We start from the raw sequence: 19,998 nt of genomic DNA, 5'->3' as shown, positions 1-19,998 counted from the left end.
TGAGGCTGTCCATGATCCTCCTGTCTCAGTCTCCCGGATGCTGGGATTACAAGCATGCGCCACCACACCCGGCTTATTCTTTATTTTGAAACAGGGTCTCACTAAGTTGCAGAGGGCCTAAGTAGCTGAGGCTGTCTGGCTGTCTGCCAACTGCGGTCCTCCTGTCTCAGCCTCCTGAATGCTGGGATTACAAGCATGCACCACCACACCCAACTTGGCGCACGCTTTTAATCCCAGTACATGGGAGGCTGAGACAGGAGGATCACAGGTTCACAGGTTTGAGGACAGTCTCAGCAAGTAGTGGGGCTCTCAGTAACCTAGTAAGATCCTGTTTCCAAATAAAAATAAAATAGACCTGGGGATATACCTCCGAGGTAGAATGCCCCTGGGTTCAATCCCCAGCAGGGCCCCCCACACAAAAAAAATCCATCTAGACATGGTGGCACACACATTCCTTTAATCCCAGTACTTGGTAGGCTGAGAGGATTTCAGGTTTAAGGCCAGCCTCGGCAACTGCAGCTGAGTTGCTCAGCAAACTATTGAGACCTTGTTTCAAAACAAAAAAAGGGCCGGGGGGGGGTAGCTTGGAGGTAGAATGCCCCTGGGTTCAATCCCAGGACCACAAAAAAGAAGAAAAATGTAGTTTCCTCTCCCTTTTAGTTCCTTCAAGTTCTGAAAGTGAAGGCTTCCGTGAAATATAGAAGACATTTTGTTTTCAGCTGCAAAACTGCCCTTGCTAAGGGTGTTGAATGATGGAGCAAATTGATAACCCTAGCAGCCACAGTCCACGCACAGCGCTCGGTTGTCTAGGTAACGACATAGCTTGCTAAGTCCCAGCTGCCCTAGAATAGGCTCGGCCCCGCCTTCCTCAGGTTACCGGGTGGGCTGGGAGAACGCGTCGAAAGTGCAGAGGCGAATCCTGAGCTGTCGAGTTTCGGCCGGGGGCGTGGTGTGAGCGTGCGCAAGTTCGTGTCTGGCTTCGCGCTCTACCTTCATCTCTCGATGTTTGGGTCTGCAGATTCATCTCTCTGGAATTTCTCCCAGTTTTAAAAAAAAGGCAGGTTTTTTGCTAACTCCTCACGAACTCACTTTTTTTTTTTTTTTTGCGGGTCTGGGGATGGAACTCAGGGGCATTCTACCTCCGAGCTACACCCCCTGCCCTATTTTTTATTCTTTATTTTGAAACCGGGTCTCACTGAGTTGCAGAGGGCCTTACTACGTAGCTGAGGCTGTCTGCGAACCGCGATCCTCCGGTCTCAGCCTCCCGAATGCTGGGATTACAAGCGTGCGCCACCACGCCCGGCACGAACTCACATTTCTTTGAATACACTAATTTAAATTTTATGCAACGCTGACAAGCTACGGAGAGCATCTGATGACACTGTCTTGCACTGGAAGGACATCGGGGGCCGAGTCTTCGTCCCAGAAGATCTGTGAGCGTCTGTGAGTCACCTGTACGTACGCACCTATTCAGCACAGCCCACTGCCTTTCCGGTCAGTCTTTCCTTTCTGTCTCTTTACTCTCACCAGTTGGCCGAGTCCCGCCAGACAGATGTCTTGACTGATACCCAGGCTGTTTCTTCCCCCACCACCTGGGCTCGCGACGAAAGTGCGGGCGCCCGAACCCAGTTACCTGGCGGGCGGGGCGGGGCGGGGCGGGGCTCGGGTTCGCGCGTGCGCGCTGCGCTGGGAGCCGGCGTCCGCCCCGCCCCGCCCCCGTCCGCTGCAGTTCCAGCTCTGCAGATTCGCTGCTCACGTTTCTTTTGTCCACGGCTCTTTCTGCTCTTTGTTTCCCTCTTCTGCCGCCCGCAGGATAACTGCCCCTAGGGCTAGCTTAAGTTGACTTTTTGCCTTTCTGAGCACGCGGTGCGTGCGGGGGAGCCCCGGTCTGTAGTGAAAGTGCGACAGCGAACGAGCAGGCGCCCGCGGGGCTCGGCGGAGGCGCGCTCGGGCCGGCGGCGGCGACGACGACGGCGGCGAGCGCGGACGGAGGCGGCGCCTGAAGCGGCGGCGGAGCCCATGCCCCGGGACGGCGGGCGGGCCCGGAGAGACGAGTCCGGGGCCCGGGGCATGTCCCCGGGGCCCCCGTGAAGAGGCGGCGGTGGCGATGGAGATCCCGCCGCAGGAGGCGCCTCCCGGGCCCGGCGCGGACGCGGACGCAGAGGAGGCCCCAGCCGAGGCCGGCTCCCCGAGCCCCGCATCGTCCCCCGCCGACGGGCGCCTCAAGGCTGCGGCCAAACGAGTCACGTTCCCGTCGGACGAGGACATCGTGTCGGGAGCGGTGGAGCCCAAAGACCCCTGGAGACACGGTAGCTGTGGCGTGGGGCTGGGGGCGGGCTCTAGGGGGACCCGAGGGTCGGGAGGGGCCGGGGCCGGGCCCAGCACGGAGCTCGCTCTAGATAAATCGCACCTTCTGCTGGTTCAAGAAGACAGCGGTGGGCTTAGAGGGGAAGGCTGGTTATCGGTTTGGGGAGGTGGAAGGTATTATCAGGTTTCTCCCGCCGTCCTCCCTCCACTCTGAAGGTGATCGTGTTTTAGGATTCAAGAGTATGGCAGTCAAAGTTTGCTGGTTTGTGGGGTCGAGAGGGTGGCAGTCTGGGCTCATAGTAGTGGAGAAGACGGAGAGGGCCAGGGTTGGCTGGGAAGAGGCAGTTGGAGGAGTTTGATGACCCCACAGGGAGAATAAGGGGTTAAATTGACGGTCAGCAAGCCTCAAGGCAAAGGGTGGTCACTCCATTCACTTTCTTGGCCCAAGGCAGAAAGAGGAGTAAGCCTCACTGTGGCTGCAGAGGAGTGGGTAAATCCTGCGGTTGGGAAAAGGGAGTCAAAATAAGCTCTGTGCACTGGGGGTGTGCTCAGTGGTAGAGCACTTGCCTAACGTGCACCAAGCCTGGAGGGCCAATCCCCAGCACCACCACTCATGTACACACACACACACACACACACACACACACTCCCAGAAAAAGAACAGAGCAGGTGGTCAGTTTGCCAGTGGGTGAGTAGCAGAGGCCCTGTTAGAATTCCAAAGAAGAAAGCCCACTGCATCACTGTATGCCTCCACCCCCTCTCCCCAAAAAGAAAAGCAGAGGTTTGGCCCTAATTCAGGAGCAGAGGCACTTTGGGGCTTGGCCGTAAAGGATCTTCTTTCTTGGAAACCGGTTGGGGAATTCCATCAAGAATTGAAGTTGCTGGTCAGTAGAAGGTGAGAGCCTCAGAGAAGTCCAGTGGCTTGTGGGGGTTGGGAGAGGAGATTCTAGCCTCCCCCCCCCCTAAAGATTAAGCCAGTGTTGGAGGTAAAAGGACAGCTGGAGGGGTGTGTTGGACCCACAGGGCTGGGAAGGCAGAAAGTGGCCGGGAGATGGGCAGTGTGTTGAGCCCAGAGGCCTGTCAGTTCTGCTCAGGCTGAGCCTGGAAGAGCGCATTTAGATCAGCCGTGGTTCTGTAGAAGTTAGTCAGCTGGCCTCAGGAAAGGGGTGGCACTGTTGCCAGTCTGTGGGCATTGGAGGAGTCGGTGACTTTGATGTGAGGGTGGAAAACTCGGTCACGGGAAACTGATTACACAGGGAGCCTGCCATGAATGCCAGTTTGGCTAGTTATGGGCAAAGAGATGGACTCCAGACTCCAGGGCTAGGTGGACAGTTTGGGGGTTGAAGGGCCTGGGAAACTGAGGCTAGGAAGGAAGAGTCAGAATGGTCCTAATCGACAGCATGTTACCCAGTCCAGGGAGTTCAGAGTGGAAATGGAGAGGCCTGGAGGGGCAGAACAAGGTGCTTAAGACCAAAGGCTGTGGTCAAGTCCTGACCCTGTTTTGTGACTTTGGGGTGGTTACCTGACGCCTCTGAGCTTTGGTTTTTCCCATCTGTAAAGCGGGTGACAATACCTATGGCCCAGGGGGTAGGAGGATAAATGAAATCATGTATGAAAAGCAATTGGCCAAGATGAGGCTTCCTGAAGTTGCAGTGACCATTTTTGGTGTCACTCCCACCCTCAGTGCTGGGGACCAAACTCAGGGCCTCATGCATGCTATGCAAGCATGCCATTAGGGGCCAGGAAGAGAAGTTGGAGCAGGCTTGTGGGTGCACACTTGTAATCCCAGAACTTGGGAGGCTGAGACAGGAGGATCTGGGTTCTCAGCCAGCCTCTGACACTTAGTGAGGCCCTCTGCAACTTAGTGAGACACTGTTTTTAAAAAAAAAAAAAAGGATAAAAAATTGGGCTAATGGTGTAGCTTGGAGGTAGAATGCCCCTGTGTTCCATCCCCAACACCACACACACACACACACACACACACACACACACACACACACACACACACACAAATAGAAGTTGGCTCATGGGGTGAGCCTGGAGGGGCTACTTCAGAAACTTCCAGGAGAGGGGTAGGGATGGTAGGCGATTTGTAGACTGGAGGATCAGTGAAGGCAGTTGGAGAGTTCGATGCAGGTTGGGGGTAAATCTTTGAGGCAGCTGTTTTTCCTCTCTGAAGCGTGCCCCTCTCCCTCTCTCTCTCTCTCTCTCTCTCTCTCTCTCTCTCTCTCTCTCTGTGCAAATAGAGCTGGTAAGTGTGATGCTTAAACAGATCTCGTAAATTCCTGTCACAAGTAGCAGGTGTTATCCAGGCAGATTGGCATTTTGTTTTTGTTTACTTGTGCGCAGTCTTGGAGAGGCAGTGAGAGACTTTGAAGGTGGGGGGAGAACGCCCAAGAGAGGAGCAGTTGGGGCCTGGCCAGAGAGATTGTGAGAAGGGTTCCTCATTGCCTGCCCTGGGTAACGGCGGAGGGGGGGGGTGCCTTACAGGCTGGAGAGTCTCGTTTCCAGAGGTGCTCCTCTGGTGGCTCCTGAGGAGGGAGGTGCTGCAGATGGAGAGGGCAGATGACTGGCTGGAGGGGTTGGCTCGTGCTGGCTGGGGAGCAGGCCAGAGGAGTTGGCCAGCAGTGAAGGAGATGGGTGTTCTTGGGCCCGGGCAGGGGAGGGATCCTATGAGGTTGGTGAGATTAGATGGTGGAGAAACCAGAGGCCCTGTCAACACCGAGGAGCAGGTGATAACCTCTACCCATGGAGGACACTGGACTAGACCTGGGGCGGCGGGAGGAGGAGGGCTCACCAGGGTGTGGAGCTTGTGGTACAGAAAATTGGTATGTGTGTGGGGGAGCTGCAGGAAGGAGCTTGGAACAGGGTGGGGTTTTATTGGGTTGGTCTGTATGCCTGGTGTGGCACAGCGGGGAGTCACTGAGCTGTGGGCCTAGAGAGAAGAGTGGTGGGGTCATCCATTGGCTTGCTGGGTGACATGACCCCAGCCAAGGCCAAGGGTGACAGTCTGTCACCTAGAGGCCGTTCTGCTTTTCGGTGGAGATGGAGATGGAACTGTCACCTAGCTGAGAGATGCAGGACGCTCCCAGGGCAGGAAAAAGCGGCACTAGAGGAGCTGGGGCGAGCGTGGGGTTCCCTTTCAGCAGAGCCGTGTCCTGGGAGGACAGCTTCCGGCTGTGGTGGCAGAGGGCTGGGACATGGGTGGGGCCCCTCAGGCTTTGCTGGAGTCCTGTGTTGGGGGTTTCTCGAGGACAGGTGATCTAGGGGAGGGAAATTGTGAGGGAGGGTTTCGGGCCTCCAAGTCCTGGGGTCCTCAGTGCTCAGGGCCTGCCTGTTTTCCACAGTGACTATCTGATGTTGTAACCTATTTTCTACTTGATGGTCCTCCCAGCCATCCTGTCTTCTGTTCCCTCAGGACCTCTAGAGCCCACCGAGCAGTGTGTGATCAAGGAGCTGGGTGGCCTGGGAGGGGAGGCTCCCAGGTGGCCCTGGTGGCATGCACCCCGTGGCCTCTTGCTGGGCATTTGTCATTTCCTCATCTGTGAAATAGGGCCAGTGGTCTCTGCCCTGCTGACCACCCAGGGTGTCTGAGAGGACAGGACTGCCCTGTATGAGTGGAGAGCCAGAGCAGGTGTGTGGAGGGAGCAAGCCTAGTGAGGAGGCTGCTCCTGTACTCCCAGGCTGGGGCACGTGGGTGTCAGGGAGGCGCCGGGCCAGCTGTGCCCCACCACGAGAGGCAGACCCTGTGTCTGGCTTTCTGAGGGCCAGGAGCCCTTCCAGACAAGCTGTGAGAGCAGCCCGAGGCTCAGGGGCTCCCCATTTGCCGCTGAGCTCTGTGCAAGCTCCGAGACAGCTTGGGAGAGGAACTTGTGATCAGAGCACATGACACTACAGTCCCCGAGACGTCCCCCACCCCCCGCCCTGCCAGTGACTCATTTCTGGCTCCCTTGCCGGGGAGTCCTGGAGCATGGCAGGGCTGTCCCCCAGGACACTCTCCATGTTAGTGGTGGTGTCTGGAGAGTGAGGGGACCCAAACGTGGGACCATCTCTGCTGCCCTGGGCTCTGGGGGCTGGAGAGGGCAGTGGGACAATGGCCACAGTGTTCTTAAAAGGAGAGCCAGGGGTGGGAAGGTCGTACTGTTTGTTCTCATTGAAACCTGTGCTGCACACTTAGTCCTTGAAACTGGTCTGGCAGGTAGAAACGCGTTTGCCATGGCGGAAAGGCCTGAAGTTGTAAGTGCTGCGGCTTGGTGCAGGTGGCGGTGGTGCTAGGGGAGGGCTCAAGGGTGGCTTTGATTCCATCCGGCCAAGTGTTGCTTCTGCCGCTGGAGCGGCCATGCAGACTCCAGCACGAGCAGTGCAGCGTGTGACTCGGGACCTTGACTTGCTGTCTGTGAAGTGCAGCTGACGGTGGTGCACCCTACTGGGGTGATGGGGAAGAGCAGCGAGGTGCTCAGGCCTGAGCTGAGGGGGTGCTCAGCAGATACTGCCCACACCGGGCACCACTGCCCGCCCCCAGCCCCTTGGTTAGTTTCTGCTTCCGCCTCTGTGTACCCACGCTCATCTTTCTTCTCAGCCTCCCACTTCCCCTCAGGCCCGTTCCTCAGGAGCGTGCCACCTGTGGGAAAGGCCTCGCATTCACCTTGTCTCTCTGTTGCAAGCTGGTGACTGTGAGCGGGTTGCCCAACCTCTCTGAGCTAAAACTAAATCCGCATGTTGGCCCATGAGCAGAGGCAGTTGGGTCCCAGGATGCCAGGCAGGGTCCTGTGCACTGCTGACTCAGCCGCTCTCACTGGCCTTCGTCTCCTCTGTAGTGTGTCCGCCGCCCCACCCTCTGCCCCGGTCGCAGGTCTGTGGTGTGAGTGTCTGCGCTCCGCCACACTTGAGGCTGGCAGCTGCCAGTGCCTGCACACCCAGGCCGCCGCCTTGATGATCCCCCCTTCAAGAGCAAGGACTGTGTGCAGGTCGCCTCTGCGACCCCAGACTGGCCTACAGGGTGAATGTCAGAAGAAATGAGACTTTTTTTTCCCCTCAGATCCAATTCCTCACCTTTGGGAAAAATTTTTGGGAGTGGTTAATCTAGTGTGTATCTGAATGGGATTCTTCCTCATAGATCTGCAGACAGGAGCCCTGTCTTTGGGAGCCCCACATCAATACAGAGCCCCAGAAAGAACACAAAAACTGTGAGCATGCGTGTTTCTGGAAGCAAGATACCAACTCTCACGAGCCCTCATGGGCACTGGCTCCAGAGGGATTAAGAGTGGTGGTGCCACGTGCCTTGGGCTGGACCCACTGCCGCTAAAGCGTCTGTGGGAGCGGGGCTGGAATCTGGTTTTACAAAACTCTTGGGCTGTTCTGACAACCATCTTTGGCTGTCCTTGTGCTGGGGGGAGGCCTTACTCTGCTCAGCCGTTCGGCCGTCTGTCTCAGCGGCCCTCCACACCTCTGTTCAGGAGTGGCTGGACAAGCTGATAGGAGCGCGTTGAGGTGCCTGGGCACGCCGGTGGGGGTGCGGCCTGCTGCAGTGGAGCCTGAGCCTGGATCTAATTCCCGCTCTCGGGTGACCTCAGTCGTTACCAGTCCTTGCCCTCCTTTGGACTCAGGCACTGGTCTGAATGCCTTTGGAGTATTATTTCACTTCATCTTACAGCCGCCCCGTAGGTAGGTGCTGTTCATCCCAGTCTATAGACCAGGAAATGGAGGCGTGGAGAAGTGAAGCGACCTGCCTGAAGTCACAGAGCTGTTGGCAGGTGACCACGCTGGGGTGCAGCCCCGTCACTGGGGCCTGGGGCCTGGACTGTGGCCCTCTGTACTGGCTGAGGCAAGATGCATCTAGTTTAGCGTGCCCTATGGTTTTTCCTTTCTTGAGCCCATGACCCTTGGGAAATAGAGGTGACAGTTTTGGCCGTACAGAACTACGGGGCTAAGAAATAGATGGAGTAAAGGGCAAGGCCACGTGTGCATTCAACAAGGGACCAGTGTCAGAGTCCCGGGAGGGCTGTGCTGCTACTCTCTCCTGGCTGCTTATTCTCACCGTTGGCCCTGGGGACGTGTCCTTCCAGTACTGCAGTGTCTGGTATGTATCCTGCGTGAGCACTTGGTGTCCTGTGGCCAGTCACTCATCTATCCTGGCCATGCCAGGTGTTAGGGTCGGGTTGGAAGACAGGTCCAGTTCCTGCCTCCGTGGAGGTCACAGGGGAGTGAGGGAGCACAGAGTAAATAATGCTTTTTGTTTTTGCAATACTGGGAATTGAACCCAGGGAAATTCTATCTCCAGTCCACGCCCCTCATCCCTATTTTTTATTGGAAACAGGGTCTCATTAAGTTGCAGAGGGCCTCACTAAGTAGCTGAGGCTGGCTAGAACCTGTGATCCTTCAGTCTCAGCCTCCCAAGTACTGGGATTACAAGCATGTGCCACCACGACCTGCTCAGAGTAAATACTTTTGTGTGTGTGTATGTGGCACCGGGACTGAACCTAGATGCATTCTATCTCTGAGCTAAACCCCCAGCCCGTTTTTATTTATTTGGAAACAGGGTCTCGCTAAATTGCCAAGGGCCTCGCTAAGTTGCTGAGACTGGCTTCGAATCTGCGATTCTATGTCTCAGTCTCCCAAGTACTGGAATTACAAGCGTGCACCACCAGACCTAGCTCTCTCCCCCCCCCCCCAAAGTAAATACTTATCAAGCTAGATGAGGTAGTGCATGTCTGTAATCCCAGTAATTGGGATTACAGGAAGATCTCAGGTTCACTGCCAGTCTCAGCAACTCAGTGAAACTCTAATGAAAAGTAAAAAGGACTGGGGGTAAGGCAGGCATGGTGGCGCATGCTTGTAATCCCAGTACTTGGGAGGCTGAGACAGGAGGATCACGCAGGTTTGAAGCCAGCCTCAGCTACTTAGTGAGGCTCTCAGCAATTTAGTGAGACCCAGTTTTCAAATAAAACATAAAATAGATCTGGGGGTATAGTCTGAAGGTAGAAGGTCCCTGGGTTCCATCTCCAGTAACCCCCCCACACACACACAGGGCTGGGGGTATAGCTTGGAGGTAGAATGTTTCTGGGTTCAATCCCCAGTACCACACACACACACACACACACACACACACACACACACACACACAATCTCATAAAGCCAGGAGTCAGGGCCTCCAATTAGAGAGAGGTCAGGGGTGAGCGTGGATGGGAGGATACAGCAGTAGGAAAGGGCTGTCTGATAAAGAAGCCGCAGAAGTCAGGCAGGTGAGGAGCAGCTGGAGGTGTGTGTTGGTGTTGGCATTAGAGTCAGGGAGCAAGTGTGGTACTTACAAGCTTCCTCTTTTTTCTTTTCTTTCCTTTCCTTTTCTTTTCTTTCTTTTTCTTTTTTTTTTTTTTTTTTTTTTTGTGTGATACTGGGTATTGAGCCCAGGGACATTCTACTCTGAGCTATGCTCTCAACCCTGTTTTGTATTCTGTACTTTGAAATGGGGTCTCCCTAGGTTGATGAGTCTCACTACTTGCTGAGGCTGTCTTGTAACCTGTGGTCCTCCTGTCTCAGCTTCCCAAGTACTAGGATTACAAGCATGTGCCACCGTGCCTGGAAAGCTCCCTTCTTTCAAAAAATGAAAGTGAAGCCGGGCGTGGTGGCGCACGCTTGTAATCCCCGCACTTGGGAGGCTGAGACAGGAGGATCGCACAGGTTCGAAGCCAGCCTCAGCTACTTAGTGAGGCTTTCAGCAACTTAGTGAGACCCTGTTTCTAAATAAAATATAAAAAAAAAGGTCTGGGAGTATAGCCCAGAGGTAGAAAGCCTCTGGGTTCCACCCCTAGTACCACAAAAAAAAAAAAAAAAAAAGGCAGTGATAATTTTTCCTCCCTTTGCCCTGAGGGACAGCAAGCAGGGCTGGAGGACTGACTGGTACTCTAGAGCAGTCTGCCTTCAGTACCTCAGGCGGTGTGGCCTCTGCCAGATCCCTGACTTCCCTGTGCCACACTTTGCCCATTTTCAAAGCTGCCTTGGCAGATGAGACTCTCGTAAAGCTTTTAGACTCACTGGGGGGAAGAGCAAGCCAGCCTGGGCCTCGCAGCGTACGCACTTCACCTTGCTAAGCAAGTGCTGCTTCTGTTGGGTTGGCCCGTGACACCTCGAGAAGCTAGAGGAAGCCGCTGGGGTCCTAGCCAGAGAGTCGGAACAGTCCCCTCCGTGGGCTCCAGCCGTGAGGGAGGCGGGGCTCAGCTCGTGTGGGAGGGGCTTCCCAATCCCAGGAGGACAGGGAGAGATCCGTTTTGTTTCTCCATGTAAGGCAGGGCTCTGTGGCTTGGCTCACCTCTGTCCCCCTGCCTTCACGGTGCCTGGCTCCCCGCACTCACAGGGGATGGAGGTACACAGTGGGCGCTCAGAAGTTGTTCTTACCCCTCCCTTTCCTATGTGTAGCTGCACAGGAGCTGCTGCTTGGAGGTGGGGGTGGAGGCTTGGAAGTGCCTGCCGCCAGCTGTCTTCATGTGACTTGCCTAACACTTCTCTTCCCAGCAGAAGCCTGGGGTGGGAGCCTGCAAGCTGATGATTCCAGCTGGGAATGTACCCCTGGTTGGGTGGGTGGGCTACTCTTGCAAGCTGGTGCTTGGGACCACCAGGGTCAGATCTGGGTGGCACTCACACCACCGCCCTCTCAGCCCTAGAGGGTGCACCAGCTGCTCTTACCATGTTCTTAGAGCTGTCATGTTCCGTGCAGCTTCCCCTTTCGCCTCCAGAGCGTTTTCCATGGCGGCATGCGCTTGTAATCCCAGTACTTGGGAGGCTGAGACTGGAGTATTGTAGGTTCATGGCCAGACTCAGCAACTTAGTGAGACCTTGTTTCAAAATAATGAATTAAAAAAAAGGGCTGGGAATGTAGCTCAGAGGTAGAATGCCCCTGGGTTCCATCCCTAGTACCACAAAAAAAAAAAAAAAAAGAAAAAGGAAAAGAAAAAGAAAAAAAGAAGGGGCCCATAGGCTTTCACACTGGCCTTTCTGTGCAAGCAGTGTAGTAACCCAAGTCCTTCACTCACGTATGTCCCCACAACCCTTTGTACCACCAACTCACTGCCTAGTGGAGCAGGCTGGTCCCGGAACCACCTTCTTTTTTTTTTTTCTTTTTTTCCTGGTACTGGGGATGGAACCCAGGGGGCATTATACCTTCGAGCTACACCCCCAGCCCTAGTTTTTAGTCTTTTTTATTTTTGAAACAGAGTCTCACTGAGTTGTGAAGGGCCTCACTAAGTAGCTGAGGCTGGCCGCGAACCACGATCCTTGCCTCCTGAATGCTGGGATTACAAACTTGTGCTACCATGCCCAGGGAGGACCTCCTCCTCATCGCATTTGGGAGCCCGGGTTCTGGCAGCTGCTCTGCCTTTCTACTTTTTTAACAGGTGACCTGATCCCCTCCCCTCCAGTAATAGCTGAGTCACAGGTGTCAGGGTGGCTAGCTACCCAGCTGTGGTCACTGGCTCTTTTCTCCTTTTCCCTGTTCTGCAGTCCCTTCTGCCTGGGCTAGGATCCTTGCCTTCCTGCCCAGTTCCGCCCACACTCACCGGACAGTGCTTCTTTCCTGGGAGCTGCCTTTCGTGCTGGGCCTGGTCTCCGCCCACGGGATCTGCATGCTGAGCTTTTCTGGACTTCCTGTGTCAGCCTTGCCTCTGTGTCTCCCATTGGACTGGGAGCCCCAGGAGGGCAGGGTGGGTCTCTCTTGGTCCCTACTATGTCCCTAACACGGCTCTGGAACAGAGCAGTGCTGAGCAACTGTTGGGTAGGGTGGTCCAGCCCCAGACACAGGCCTTCCTGGATCCCTGCTTAGAGCTCCCAGTCGCTGAGCAGACTGGCCCTGTGTGGTCTTGGGGAAGACCCCCCCCCCCCCAGGCAGGGTAAGGAAGCCCCAGCCTCTGCTGGGTCCAGAGTCTGTGCTCACTGCACCCAGCCAAGAGGATGCAGGCAGAACAGGCCTCTCTGTTCTCAGGGTGGAGGCTTAACCCTATTGTATAGATGAAACCACAGACTGCTTACCTGAGGGTGGCCTGGCAGGTGGGGCATGAGCAGTCAGGCCCTGCCACACCACTCAGCCACCTCTAGCTTTGAGGGGTGGGACAGGGAAGAGGCCTGCCCCATGTGCACCTGCACACTACCCCTCTTGCCTCCTGTAGGGGGTGTTACTAGTAGAAAGGTAGGTCCTCTCTGTTGCTGAGTGACCTTTCCCTGCCCGAGCCTCCATTTTCTCCTGTCTTCCCTCCTGCACCTGGGACGAGGAGCGGTCCCCAGAAGCTGGAGGGGTGCTTACTAAGGAAGGGTGTCAGAACTTTGCGGTGCTCTTTGATTTTTCATGACCCTAAAAGAAAGGCATGCTTGGATACTCGGCTTTTTTGTTTTTTATTCTTTTTGTGGGTCTGGGGATGGAGCCCAGGGCCATTCAACCTCCGAGCTATACCCCCTGCCCTATTTTTTCATCTTTATTTTGAGTCAGGGTCTCACTGAGTTGCAGGGGGCCTCACTAAGTAGCTGAGGCTGTCCACAAACTGCTATCCTTCTGTCTCAGCCTCCGGAATGCTGGGATATCAAGCGTGCGCCACCATGCCGGGCTTCATCTTTTTTTTTAAGAAAAGAAAAAAAAGTCTAAAGAAGAAAATTATTTGTTAAGCTTGCCACCTGGGAGTTTTAAAAAATAGCTTTAAGATATGGTTCATATACACAACTCACCCATTTAAAGTGTACTGGTTTTCGGTATTTCATAGAGTTATATATCCATTATTACAATCAATTTTAGAAGATTTTGCCAGGTGTGGTGCACACTTGTAATCCCAGTACTTGGGAGACTGAGACAGAAGGATCATAGGATCGAGGACAGCCTCAGCAAGTACTGAGACTCATCAACCTAGTGAGACCCTGTTTCCAAATAAAAATAGGGCTGGGCTTATAGCTCAGAGGTAGAATGCTCCTGGGTTCAATCCCCAGGGCCACAGGGAAAGAAAAAAGTTTAGAAGATTTTAATTCCCTCTAGTCATGTACCCTTTAGTCTTCAGTCCCTATTCCCTCAACCCTCCACACCCCAACCTAGGTGACCCTATTCTGCTTTCTGTATTTTCTGGATATTTCACATAAATCATGTAATACATGCTCCTTGTGAACAGCTTCTTCCACACTGTCGAAATTCACCCCGGTTGTTGTACATATCAGAACTTCATTGCTAGCCGGGCGTGGTGGCGCATGCTTGTAATCCTAGTATTGGGAGGCCAAACAGGAGCACCGCGGGTTCGCAGCCAGCCTCAGCTACTTATTGAGGCCCTGTTTAAAAAATAAAGAATAAGCCGGGCGTAGTGGCGCACACTTGTAATCCCAGCATTCAGGAGGCTAAGACAGGAGGATTGTGGTTTGCAGACAGCCTCAGCTACTTAGTGAGGCCCTTTGAAACTCAGTGAGACCCTGTTTCAAAATAAAGAATAAAAAAATAGGGCTGGGGGGTGTAACTTGGAGTTAGAATGTCCCTGGGCTTCATCCCTAGTACTGCAAAAAATAAAATAAAATAATATAAAAAATAGGCTGGGATGTAGCTTGGAGGTAGACTGCCTCTGCAAACAAGCAAACAAACCCAAAAAGCAACAACAAACAACAAAAGAACCTCATTCCGTTTTATTGCCAAATGATGGATAGCCCGTTGTACAGACATAGACTACCTGTTCATTCACTGATGTCCATTTGCTTGATCCCACTTTTTTTTTTTCTTTTTTGATGGTACTGGGGTTCCTGGAAACCCTTCTACCTTTGGGCTACACTCCCAGACCTATTTTTATACTTTTTTATTTGGAAATAGGGTCTCCTAAGCCAGCACGGCTGGCTTCGAACCTACGCGATCCTTCCTGTCTTTGTCTCCCAAGCACGGGGATTACAAGGGTCCGCCACCACGCCCGGCCTTGATCCCACTTTTTGGAGATTATAAATAATGCTTTAGTGAAGCTGGGTTTGGCGGCGCATGCTTGTAATCCTCGCGCTTGGGAGGCAGAGACAATTCCAGTTCCCGGACAGCCCCAGCTACTTAGGCCCTCTGCAACTCAGTGAGACCCGGTTTCAAAACAAAGAATAAAAAATAGGGCAGGGGGTGTAGCTCGGAGGTTGAATGCCCCTGAGTTCCATCCCCAGCCCCCCCCCACAAAAATAATGATGATGATTATGATGGTGATGGTGGTGATGCTGCTGCAGTGAACATTGACAGACATGTTTTTGTATGGATGTGTGTTTACATCGCTCAGAGTGGAGTGTGAGTGAACAGGTGGCTGTGTCATTGTTTGCCAGACTGCCCCCGCCGTGCGGCCCCTGGCCTTGCCCTTGTGGTGCCTGAGGCTCCTTCCCGGGTCTGCACCAGCTCGTGTTCCTTGTTGACACTCCTGAGCGCGGCTCTGGGGCTGCGGAATGGCCTCTCCCCGTGGTTTTGATTTGCATGTCCCTGGTGGCTGATGATGTTGAGGATCTTTTCATGTGCTTATTGGACACTTGAGTATCTTTGAAGGAATGTCTTTCCGGAGCATTTGGCCATTTTTAAAATGTATTGTCTTTTTATTATTGAGTTATAAGAGTTCTATATATATCCTAGGTGTAAGACTCTTACCTGATCAGTGGTTTTTACTGTCAGGATTTTTTTTTTTTTTTATACTAGGGATTAAACACAGGGGCATTATACCTATGAGCTACACCCTAAGCCCTGTTTTATTTTTGAGATGGGGTCTGGCTAGGTTCTAGGTTATTTCATGTTGGCCTCGAGCCTATGCCCCCCGCATCTCCTCCTCCCCCCAAGAACTGGGATCACAGGTGTGCACCCTTATGCCCAGTGTCAGGGCTGTTTTCAGTGTGGAACGCTGGTGCATCTAGATCCTTCCTGTCTCTTCTCTGCCTAGATACACAGCAGGACGTATACAAACAACACTGGTAGGATGCTATAGATACGAGTGACTATTCTGCTGTTTTTTCTTCGCTTTTCCGTTTTTATTTTTATTTTTGGTACTAGGGATTGAACCCAGGTGTGTTCTGCATCTGAGCTTCACCCCTAGTCCTATTTAATGTTATGGTTTGGTTTGGTTTGGTACTGGGGATTGAACCCAGAGGCATTCTACCTCCAGGTTCTACCCCTGGCTCAACTTTATTTCTTATTTGGAAACAGGGTCTCACTGAGTACTGGAGGCTGTCTCAAACCTGCAATCCTCCTGTCTCAGCCTCTTTCCAGTACTGGGATAACAAGTGTGTGCCAGTATGCCTGGCTATTTTTTGTTTTTGAAACAGGGTATCTCTAGGTTGCTGAGAATCTCATTACATTGCTGAGGCTATCCTCAAACCTGCAATTCTAGCTCAGCCTTTCAAGTATTGGGACTACAGGTACGTACCACCACACCCAGCCTCTCATTTTGGCAAAAGCATGATTTAAAATAAAGTACATCATTAGCCAGGCATGGTGGTGCATGCTTAGTACTCGGGAAGCTGAGATGGGAGGATCACAGGTTCGAAGCCAGCCTCAACAATTTAGGGAGGCCCTCCACAACTTAATGAGACCTTGTTTCCAAATAAGAAATAAAGTTGGGCTGGGAGTTTAGCTCAGGTAAAAGGTCTCTGGGTTTAAATCCCAGTTCCACAATAAATAAATACATACATACATACATACATACATACATACATACATACATACAGTACACCATTGAGCTATTGTCATTTGTCCTAGCAAAGTATTTAGGTCCTTTCCAGTTTCAGTTGCATACACAATGCAGCGATGCTCATCTTTGTCTGTAGATCTTTTCTCTTCATCATGAACAAATTCTTAGAAGGTTATTTTACCAGGATAAAGGATAGGAGTATTTCTTTTTATTAATGGTACTGGAGATTGAACCCAGAGACATTCTACCTCTCAGCTACATCCCTCCCCCCCCACCTTTTTTTTTTTTTTTTTTTTTGGGTGGTACTGTGGGTTGGGCCCAGAGTATTTCTACCTCCAAGGTACACCTCCAGCTCTATTTTACTTTTATTTGTAAACGGGGTCTTGCTAGGTTGAGGAGTCCCACTAGTTGCAGAAGCTGTCCTTGAATTTATAATTCTCCTGTTTCAGCTTCCCAAGTTCTGGGATTACAAGCATGGGTCACCACGCCTAGCATCTAGCCCTATTATTTTATTTTATTTTGTATTTTGAAACACAGTCTCACTGTTTCTGAGGCTAGCCCCAAACCTGTGATTCTCCTATCTCAGCCTCCCAAATACTGGGATTGTAAGCGTATGCCACCATGCCGAGCTAAGGGTAGAAATATTTGAAGCCCAGATTGAGTTTATGCCTGGATTGTATGCCTTCAGGGGTAGTGTTCTATAGTTATGGTCACTGGTGAATCTTGAGATTATGGCTTCCGTTTTTTGTTTTTTTGTTTTTTAATAAATGAAGCCCGCCTGTAATCCTAGTACTTACTTGGAAGTCTGAGACAGGTTCAAGATCAGCCTCCACAACTTAGTGAAACTTAGCAACCTAGTGAGACCCTGGTGTTTTTTTTTTGTTGTTGTTGTTGTTGTTGTTTTGTGTTTTGTTTTTGTTTTTTGCAGGTCTGGAATGGAACCCAGGGGCATTCGACCTCTGAGCTACACCCCCTGCCCTATTTTTTATTCTTTATTTTTGAAACAGGGTCTCACTAAGTTACGGAGGGCCTAAGTAGCTGAGGCTGTCCACAAAGCGTGATCTCCCGGTCTCAGCCTCCCAAATGCTGGGATTACAAGTGTGCACCACCACACCTGGCTTTAGAGACCCTGTTTTTAAAACAAAAATAAGGGCTGGAGGTGTAGTTCAGAGGTAGAATGCCCTTGGAATCAATCCCCAGTGCCATAAAACTATTTTGCCTTTGGATGTCTTGATACTAAGATAGTGACTGGTTTTGGAAAGCATTCCTTTGACTACTGATTAACCTAGCAATTGTGAACACGTTGTATACTTTCCAGAGCTGCTGCTTTATGACTTTTGCCCTTTTGAGGGGGCCTTCATAAGGGCTCCCCTTTTGAAAAGAGGTGGGATTTTAGTCTCCAGGTATATTTTTCCTCATTTGTCATTTGCCAAGCTGGAAAGGTGGGGAAGAGGGTGCAAGATACTTATTAAAAAGAAGGACTTTTAGCAGAGGAGGCCACATAATATTGCCAGAGAGAGTGTGAGTTAGGAATAGCCTGGGCAAAGAGACAGCAGGATACAGAGGGGCCCCTGCAGACACCTCTGTGGCACTGGGTGCTGAGCTACCCGGGGAGCTGGCAGTGCCCTGCGTTTTGTAGGTGGAGAAACTGCTCCGCAGAGTCATTAATCACTCTGCAGTGGTGCTCCTTCACAGAAGGTGGCACAAGCCACGGCAGCCCTCATCTGGTCCCTGGACTACAGAGGCCGAGCTTGTCCCCTGGTACTCTGGTACGAGCCAGACTCCCACTCCCGCAGCCAGGCCACCACACTGCAAGCACCCCTCATGTGAGGGTCCTGTGTGCCCCGTGTCATTTCTCTCCAGTAGCTGCCTGGCTGGGCTTTGTAGGGTGCCACTCTGGCCCTGCTCATGCCTGCCCTCCACTGTAGGCTGCTGGGGCACGCATGTGCCATCTCTCGACTGCCTCCTCCCTCTGAGGAGATGGGCTTCCCTGACTTGTGTGTGGCTGCCCCATGTCTTTCCAGAGTATTGCTGTCTGCTGCCCCTCCCCTCCGGCGCACACGCTTGAAAGGGGCGGATTAATCACCTTGCTCAGTGCTGCCGTCCTGCCTCCATGGGGAGTGCCTGGCACAGAGTGGCCACTAGATAACTGTGTGAAGAAATGGGTGAATTTTCACTCTGGTGCCTCTTTCATATCTCAACTAAACTAAGTTTCTTTTCTCTTTCTTTCCCTCCCTTCCTTCCTTCCAGCATTGGGCATTGAGTTCAGGGGTGTTCTACATCCAACGCACATCCCCAGCCCTATTTTACTTTCATTTGGAAACAGGATCTTGCTAGGTTAATGTGTCTCACTAGTTGCAGAGGCTGTCCTTGTCCTGGAACCCTTCTCTCTCAGCCCCCCAAGTACTGCGATTACTAGCGTGTGTCACCATGCCCAGCTAGCCTTTATATTTTTTATTTTGAGACAGGATCTTCGCTAGGTTAATGTGTCTCACTAGTTGCAGAGGCTGTCCTTGTCCTGAAACCCTTCTCTCTCAGCCCCCCAAGTACTGCGATTACTAGCGTTTGTCACCATGCCCAGCTAGCCTTTATATTTTTTATTTTGAGACAGGATCTTCGCAGAGTTGCTCAGTCCTCCTGCCTCAGCCTTCAGAGGAGCCGGAGTTATAGGCACACACCACTACACACCCGGTCTTGGTGTCTTAAATATTCTTTCTATGGGCTTTTCCTAACTACTTCAAATCTGCATTTGTAGGCCATCTAAGATATGCTATTTTCCTTTAATATGCAGCCTTTATTTGTTGATTTGTTCCCCTTCCTATCGTAGTCCCCAATGGGTAGGGACCAGACCTTTTACATTAATTGCTGTCTCTCCAGCCCAGGTCATTCTGTAATGAATGAATAAAAACACCAAGCCGGGCATGGTGGCGCACGCTTGTAATCCCGGTACTTGGGAGGCTGAGACAGGAGGATCGTGCAGGTTCGAAACCAGCCTCAGCTACTTAGTGGGGTTCTCAGCAACTTAGTGAGACCCTGTTTCCCAATAAAATATAAAATAGGTCTGGGAGTATAACCTGGATGTAGAAAGCCTCTGCCCCCCTCCCCCCCAGTACCACCAAAAAAAACCATGTTGGTGAACACCTATAATTCCATCTGCTCCAGAGGCTGGGGCAGGAGAATACCAGTTCAACACCAGCCTGGGCAATTCAGCAAGCCTCTGTCTCAAAAAAGGCTTGGAAGCCAGGTGTGGTGGCACATGTTTGTAATCCCAGTACTTGAGAGGCTGAGATAGGAGGATCTTTGTTGCCCCTGACTGGAAGCCTGCCTGCTCCTGGGAAGTTGATTGTCTCCTGGTGGACACTAGGCTTTCCCAGCAGTTCACCTGTTCTGAGCCTGGCCCTGTCACCTATTTGGGACTTCAGGAAGTGCCAGTGCTAGGAAGCTTTGAGCCACAAGTGACTCAGCAAACCTTTTTTGAGCACCTCAGTGCCCCTGTCCTGTGCCAAGTCCTTCCCTGTTTGCTTCATTTGACCCTGAGAATGACCTTCAGTCCCCAGAGGAGCTATTGGGAGCTCTCCACCTCCAAGCCTTTGCATGCACTAGTCCCCTGGCCGGAGCACTTCTTCCCTCTAATTTTTTTTTTTTTTTTTTTTTTGGTGGTACTAGGGGTAGAAGGTGGTACTAGGTGGTACCAGGGGCTTTCTACCTCCAGGCTATACTCCCAAACCTATTTTTTGTATTTTATTTGGAAACAGAGTCTCACTAAGTAGCTGAGGCTGGCTTCGAACCTATGTGATCCTCCTGTCTCAGCCTCCCAAGTACTGGGATTACAAGCCTGCGCCACCACCTGGCATTCATTCCCGCTGCTTTTTAAATTATTACTGTTCAGTTCACTTCTTGGCATATGAAATAGAAATGTAACAAACACCTAAGCGGATGTGGAACATAATGATCTGTGAGCTTGTTTCCAAATTGAAGTATGAGATCACAGCCATCAATTCCCCTATATCCCTGGGTGGGTGGGCATATTGGCTCCAGAACCTTGTCATGA

At 52.2% G+C, this 19,998-nt stretch overlaps 1 protein-coding gene across 1 annotated transcript in view; it reads left to right on the top strand.

Moving 5' to 3' along the window:
* Nucleotides 1–2,107: 2,107 nt before the first annotated feature.
* Nucleotides 2,108–19,998, top strand: part of PPP1R37 (protein phosphatase 1 regulatory subunit 37) — a gene marked incomplete at both ends in the record, with an annotated part of 52,457 nt that continues 34,566 nt past the window's right edge. Inside the window, one exon of the mRNA XM_080704419.1 lies at nt 2,108–2,309. Within this exon, the coding sequence (XP_080560545.1) occupies nt 2,108–2,309 (202 nt within the window). The remainder of the gene's footprint in view (nt 2,310–19,998) is intronic.

This window comes from Muscardinus avellanarius (genome assembly GCF_963383645.1).
Source record: "Muscardinus avellanarius genome assembly, chromosome: 10".
Lineage (NCBI taxonomy): Eukaryota > Metazoa > Chordata > Mammalia > Rodentia > Gliridae > Muscardinus > Muscardinus avellanarius.
Note: the sequence above shows the minus strand (reverse complement) of the source record. Positions and strands in the feature narration are given on the sequence as shown.